The sequence below is a fragment of the Apteryx rowi genome, unplaced genomic scaffold, assembly GCF_003343035.1.
Source record: "Apteryx rowi isolate R43461 unplaced genomic scaffold, aptRow1 scaffold_154, whole genome shotgun sequence".
Classification (NCBI taxonomy): Eukaryota; Metazoa; Chordata; class Aves; order Apterygiformes; family Apterygidae; genus Apteryx; species Apteryx rowi.
Window position 1 is genome coordinate 1,078,668 of NW_020447797.1, and position 7,158 is coordinate 1,085,825.

Here is a 7,158-nt window from a genome sequence, read left to right on the forward strand (position 1 = left end):
ACATCTCTGTTTTCCACTGCCAGATGGGGGCATTGCAGCAGGACCTGATGACGCTGTGTTCACCTTGGACCTCCTAGATCTTTAACTCCCCAAGCAGCACATGTCTTCCTTCAGCTTTTTCTCCAGCAGGATCAGCCCCCCCGAGTGATCATTGCACTACCGAGAAACCAAAATGTGATTCTGCTCCAATATTTTCTGCATCCCACACGTGGCAAATGCCAACTGCAGTCAGTATCCCACCATCCACCACATCAAGATTGTCCCAGAAGGGAAACTGAGGCACTGAATGCCTCTTTCCTAAGGTCACTCGGGGGGGGTGAGGAATGGAGCTGAGATTAGACCAAGTTCTCCAGCGTCTCTGGACATTTAGATTTAGAGCCCAAAGCCTGGTGTGTTGCAGTGGAGGACTCTCRCCTGCTTAGCACAAGGGCTGCTCGTGGCCCCATTGGGTGCCAGCGTAACGCGCCGTTGCAGGGCGAGCATGTCAGCGCACCCCTGGTCTCCCGCTTCCATCAGCGCCTGCACCCCGAGCTCGGGGAGCTGCCGGGGCAATCACAGCTCCTCGCTCGGAGCACGGTGCACCGGCTCCCTTCCCTGCGGCACGCGAGGCGGGTCGGTCCCGTCCCACCCTGGCCACCGCTTGTCCAGCCTGCGGTGCCCCGACGGGATGCCGTGAACCGCGTGGTTTCTCGTAAACCTTTCCTCTGCCTCGTGCTTTGTCGAGAGCGAGACGGGAGGGGAAAGGGGCGGCTGGTGCCCTCACCCGGGAGAAGAACGCGGGGGGCCGACGCGGTGTCAGCGCTCRTCGGCACGACGAGGCTCAGGGTCTTGCAGGCACCGAGACAGGGCTGCTACCACGAGTGTGAGCRGCAAGCTGATGCGCACACACAGTGTCAGTCTCTCTGACCTGCCACTGACCCAGCAGCACGGTTCAATTAATAACAATTAGCAATTAACGTTCCCCCGCAGTACTTTCCCTCTCCAAAGCAATGCACAGATATTAATTAATTAATTACCCTCTGAAGCAGACATCAACCCCCCCTTCCCATACTCTCCAGAGACAGGCTTGGCCCCCCCCCCCTTTGGTATTTTATTGCCTCGAACAAGATGCAATTTCCGTGGCAGGAAGGGCTGACAGCTCTGAGCAGCGAGATAGATGGCTCGTAGCCTAATTAACGATCTAAGATGGGGCTTGGGTTTTCCACTGCCGACAGCCGTAACTGGAGAGCAGAGTGATTAGCTGGGTTAAGCAGCGCGATCCAGCGGCTTCGAACAAAGCCGGAGAGGTCGGCGGGATCGAGGGATCAGCTGTGCTGATGGCTGGGGGCGCTGAGCCCCCTTGGAGGGGGCAGGAGGGAGAGGGAAGGGCCAGAGAAAGCTCAGCTGCGTCTCCGCGCTGCGGGAAGCCGTACGCGGGAACTGCCAGGTCCTTGGTCCCTTTTACGCAGTGATTTTGGTCCATTCCCGTGACTGACTTCTGAATTTGTATCGCACTGGTCACAGCCTAGGGCAGGGGCTCAGGACACCCTTTGGYGAGCAGCGGAAACCAGCTACAGCGGCTCAGACATTTTAGGAAATCCCTTGGGATGGAGACAGTTGGAAGAGGGGCTGCCATACGCTCTGCGCTGCCCTTCCTCCTCCCCAGCTGTCTGCTTGTACCGCTGCTGGAGAGAGGCGCCCAGCCGAGAAGGACCCTTGCTCTGCCACAGTATGGCTCTTTTTATGTTCTCTTCTCCTGGTCAGATTCCTCCGATCTGCAGGAAAAGAGTGAGAAGCTGGAAACGTTGGAGGCCTGGTTTCGAATGGCTCTRCCCTGCTGATGCCTTTTCCCTGCTGTTCCTGAGGACATGTGTCCGTGATTGCCCAAGGCTCAGAGGAGGCAGCACCAAGCCACCGTGGAGCCGTCCTTGCTGTGGGGACCTTTCTCACCGCTTGGTCCTGTTCCCTGGCCCAGCTGGGCTTGCTGCCACCCYGTGACATTGCTTCACACTTGTACAAAAGTACTTGTGGAGGAAGAAAGACCTCYTGGGACAGTAATGACATATGGGAAGGTGGAGGGCTGAGTACAGAGTCAGTCTGCCCCATCCCTTCTTCCTCACCAGGACTGAGGATCCCCCCGGGGCATGTAGCTGGGACTGAGCCCACACTTGGCCACGAGCCTGCAGGAAAAGTTGCCAGACTTTGGGTGTTAAACACAGTGAGCTTTAAAGGAGCTAGATGCAAACCTCAGACGGCAGAGCAACAGCAGCAGCGTAGCAAGGGAGGACACAGATCAGCACGGCTAGGTGACACATCGCAGCCTGCAGCTGGAGGTGGCCTTGTGAAGCTTCACCAAAAGAGCTGGCCCCTCCAATGTGGTTGGAATCAAGCACCTTCACTCAACTATTCCAGCATGCCCCATTTCCACCGTGCCCAACTGCACATCATTTGCGACTGACTCTAACCACTTGCTCTGGTACTGCTGCCCAGCCCTGTTCCCTGCCTTTCCCCTGCTCCGGGGTATCCCTTTGCCCTCGTCTCCACTGACTTCCAGGCTGTCTTCTTCAGCTGGTGAGCTTCTCACTGCCTCCACCTTGACAGCTTTCATAGCTTTGAAAAGTCCCCTCCCCAGTCTGAGCAACTAATGAAAATACTAAGGAGCATCCAGCCCAGAAAAGACCCCCCTCTACAACCCCCTTGCCTTAGCCTGGACAGTGACTTGCTTTGTGGTCCCCTGAGTTCAAGCCTTCTCCAAGACCCTCAGTTAATTTAAAGCACCTCGTCATCCCTTCAGTTGCTCAGGCGCATTTTGCACGAAGCCGTGTCAAAAGCCCTACCAGCACCAAGACGAAGCACAGGCGGGAGATCAAGGCTCAATGCAAGAATCACGGGGTGATATTCTGTGGCTGATGTGACTCAGGGGGGCAGAGCAGACAGTGATAACAACTCCATCTGGCATTAAAATCTGTGGATTTATGAGTTTACCCGTATTAGAGGGCCAGCCCTTGTCATTGTGTAGACAGCATATTTGCTCTGAGTATTTATTCTGTTTGGAGTCTCTCCCTTTTAAATGATGAGCCTGCTGGATGCAGAACCAGACAAAAGAATATCAATCATAGCTAAATGAATGCCCTGTAAAACCTGATTTATGGGCAATTAAAAGTTTCCCTGGATTAAGCTCTGGTCTCTCTTGCTTACTGTAAATAATTCTCGCTTCCTTTATGTATCAAAGGGGGCCTGGATTTTCAGGGACAGCTAAAAAAAGAAGAATGGCATTAGGATATTGGAAACGAAAGCCACAAACAAGGTGGGGAAGGGGATACTGCCTGAATCAAAGCAAATCCTATGGAATCTGGATTTGCCAGAGCGAGGGCCACTAAAGAAGAGGTAGAGTGATAGACGCAGTCATAAGGGAAGGACCATTTTTTCTAAGGTTGTATTAAACTCTCCTGAAGACCATAAATGCGGGGAACTGTGTGCATTCACAGACATTTACATTTTTGGGGCTGAAGACTTGTTTTTTTCAGCCACCTCCCAAGGTCCCGTTCTTGGCTGCACCCTCCCTCAACTATCACCTTTTATAGGCTCATACTCTGGGTTAATTCACCTATAATTTTCCTCCAGTTTATCTGCACACATAGCTAAGGAAACCTGGGCCACGCTAAAGCGTTGGCTGTGTTTGCCGTTGCATGTTCTGGGCAAATAGTACAGGATTTCAGGGTGGAAGAGGCACTGTGCTCTGCAAAAGACAGGCCAAAAGCCTTTGCCCACTGATTTCTGAATCTTGTTGTTCTGCTTCTTGTTGAGTGACTCACTGATAAAGCAGGGCACTGTCTACAGCGAAGGAGGGTCTCTTTTATTAGCTCAACATACAGTTGGGGGAAAAAAAAACAACAGATGGGCCTCTAGGCGTGTTATCCTGTCTTCAGGAAGAGCCATCTTCTCCTAACTGACAGCTTTCAAGTGTTGGGGAATGGCTTCTGGGCTAAGTTTGTTCAGGGACCCTCTGCTAATGACTTTTCCTTTCTTTCGAGCCTGAAAACTGTTCTCTAACCCCAGCCAGCAAAGGCAGAGTGAGATCCAGCCTCCCTAAATCCTGCAGCCTGGGGTTGGTGAGGGACTCAGACCTCATCTTGAGCTCATCACTCACGACAGGCTTCTGGGCCGGAGCTGCAGCAGGCTCTGTGCCGAATTTCCGGGGAGCAGGGCTGTATTTCAGGATGGAGCCGAACGGTCTCCGCAGGCGAGGCTCATTGTATTTCTATACATTCATCCTATGGCGATACAGCAGCTATTCTGGGAACAGATTGTGCCATTGCCATTCACTTCTTCGCTGGAGATGTGAAATCACGGGGGTGATTTCATACACCCAGAATTAACTCGGGCTTTTAAGGAAACCCGGGACTGGAAGAGATCCCCAGGATCAGCATGCCCTGCTGCTGCAGGCTCCGTGTCTCCTGCAGAGATTTGAGCAGCGAAGGGGTGGTGGCCCAGTTTCATTTACTGTTGCTGGAGCTGATGAGATGTGGAGGGGGGTGAGGGAGAGGGGAATCCCCCCCCACCCCCCCCATCAAACTCATTTTCATAAAATAATAGGGCTTTTCCAAATGGTTTTATCAGCCCCAGAAATGTCATCAGTCCCTGGCAAAACTGCAGGTGAGCTGTTTCTTTTTCTTTAATTTGTTTAAATGACTTGTAGGGCGCAAAAAGAGCATTTTGCAGCATATTTGGCTGCCTGTCTCTTTGCCTGTCTGTCCGTCCCCCCAGGGGATGTCTACCTGGCAAGGCAACGGGGACGAACCTACGCTAAGCTGGAGCCRACAGCCAGGTGCATCGGAAACACCTTCGTCGTGCCAGCCCGGAGATCTGCAGGCTGCAAAACCTGCCGAAGCAGGAGAGATCAGCCGCCGCTGCGCTCGCTCTCGGCGCCGGATTGCTGCAGGTCTCTGCGCTGCCTGGCTGGACACCGGTTTGGGGCTGCGGGGCTGCAGGGACACGCTCACTTCAGGCTGTAGTTTCGTGGTCGCTTTTAGCCCGTGCGGCTGCTAGGAGCGGCTTGGCCTTGCACACGGGTGGGGCTGCGCTCCCAGAGCCCGTGCAAGGACCCCCGTGACGGCCACATCGGAAAAATCACGGCACTGGGGCTTGGAGGGGTTTGGACTGTGCCAAAAGAGGAGCTGAATTTTGAATGCATATATTTCTCAGGCAAAACAGATTGCGCCGGGATGCTTTTTAGCTTGGGTGTTTCTTTTGGGGGCTGGCCAACGTGGCTGGGGAGTCTCCGGTCCGCCGGGGCGGGTGTTGAGGACCACCGGCGCTATCATCGGGAGCCCTGTTTCCCCACGGCCGGGGATGGCTGGGGCCTCTCGCAGGACTAAACGCTCTTGGTGGTCAGACCAAGAGTGCCCGCTGCAGACCCTGCCCCTCTTGCACGGGGTTTGTGGCTTTGCCAACGTTGTCCCCACRCGTGGGAACAGGCCTGGGGAGAAAAGGTCCTGCTCTCCCTCACCATCAGAGCCAAACAAAACCTGCACCGGGGAACACGACCGCAAAAGAGCTCCCATAAAACAGAATTAGGGCCGTGCAGTTAAAGAAGAAAGCAGGCTGTTCGGAAGAGGAGCTTTTAAAAGCAACACCAACTTGGCAGCAGGCTTGGCTGGCACGTATTAGCTCTTCGCCTCACTTAGGTGAGAACTTTCCTATTCCGAATGCGGAGCTAAAAACCTTCTCCCTGGTCTTGCTGCCGGGGGGTGCACGGCTCTGAAAGCAGCCCAYGGGATACAAACTGCAACTGTGCCAAGGCGGGAGGGCTGACCCGCCGCTTCTTCTGCCGTTCCGACTCTGCAGTTGCAACTGTGCCGTTGAGACAGCGTTTTGCAGAGAGCCAGGCAAATTCTTTTTTACCCTCTTGACACAGAKGTTTAAGCAAAAAAGCTGATTGTTTTGGGTAACTGCATATCCAGTTTTGTTAATATAATGCTCAGGTTTTCACTGAAAACCTTTTTTTTTTTTCTTGTCGTTCCCCCAGGGTCTGGGATTTAAACATTCTTTGGGTTGGGAACATTTGCTTTCTCGATGAGCCCTTGGGGAGGAGAAATATTGTTTCTGACGAAGCATTTGCATTTTGTGCAGAGCTGCAAAATTAGCTGTGGCTACATTTCCTTAGTGAACAATTTAAAGAGGAAAGTCTTGCGCTTGGTAAGGGAAAAAGGAGCAGTTTCTTTAGGAAAACAACCGAGGGGATAGAATTAGGCTATGCATTTGTGCCGTCCCTGTCCATCACACCCCCGGAGCAGCCACCCCCCGCCCCCTCCCAGCACCATAAGGGAAACTGGTGGCAGCCGGTGACACTGGGAGGTGCAAGGCAGAGCTGGGCTGCTCTGCAGGGCTGCTTGCCCCGGCTCCTCCGGCATGCCCAGCCGCCAGCCCTGAGCTGGGCTCTCCTGGCCACCGCCAGGGCAGAAGCTGGCCGAGGACCTGCCCCATCCCTCACCACCTGCTTCCAGGCTGGAAGCCCCCCCCCCTGCACCTTGGACTGACCCTTTCACCAACGCCAGCCTCCCGATTTTTTGGGCACGAGGAACTTGCCAAGACCCCGCGCCTTGACTGGAGGAATTCTCCTGGGGGCTCTTGGCGACGGGTTTTCTCATTTTACTTTTCCCTTCATTCAAAGCAATGAAAAAGTCACTCAGGAGAAACCCGATGGTTCAGGAGGTGAAGGGGTGATGGGGAGGGAGGCAGGAGAGCCCATCGAGGAGAAGAGGGCTTGCGAGCATCTTACCTGCAGGAGGAGGAAGAGGAGGAGGGTAGGACATATGCTGGGCACCATCCTTAACTCCCACTATGCCCAGCTCTCGCAGGCATGTTTGGCAGCGGTCCCCACTTCTGCTGGGCTCCTTATGCCGTCTGGGGTAAAATCCTCTGGGCTTTGTGCAAACGAGCTTGTCACCAACACGGACCCCGGCTCCTGGCACCGCGGCTCCCGCCGGCCCGAGTCCCGGCTGGGCTGCGCGGACGGAAGCAGGTGCCTTTCGCCCTCCCTCCCCTTTGCTCAGCAACCTGCTCCTGCCTTTTATAATCTTGCTCCGAGCCGGTCGTCCGGGCTTCCCACCTTCCAGCTCCCCTGCTCGGCTGGCGATGGGTTACATCTCTCCTTGCCATCCTCCCACTCCCCCCGTC

General features: G+C 54.6%; 1 protein-coding gene across 1 annotated transcript in view; it reads right to left on the reverse strand.

The window, feature by feature from the left end:
- CRHR1 (corticotropin releasing hormone receptor 1) overlaps nt 1-6,808 on the reverse strand; it is a 33,054-nt gene extending 26,246 nt beyond the window's left edge. Inside the window, exon 1 of the mRNA XM_026059241.1 lies at nt 6,761-6,808. Within this exon, the coding sequence (XP_025915026.1) occupies nt 6,761-6,808 (48 nt within the window). The remainder of the gene's footprint in view (nt 1-6,760) is intronic.
- Nucleotides 6,809-7,158: the final 350 nt, after the last annotated feature.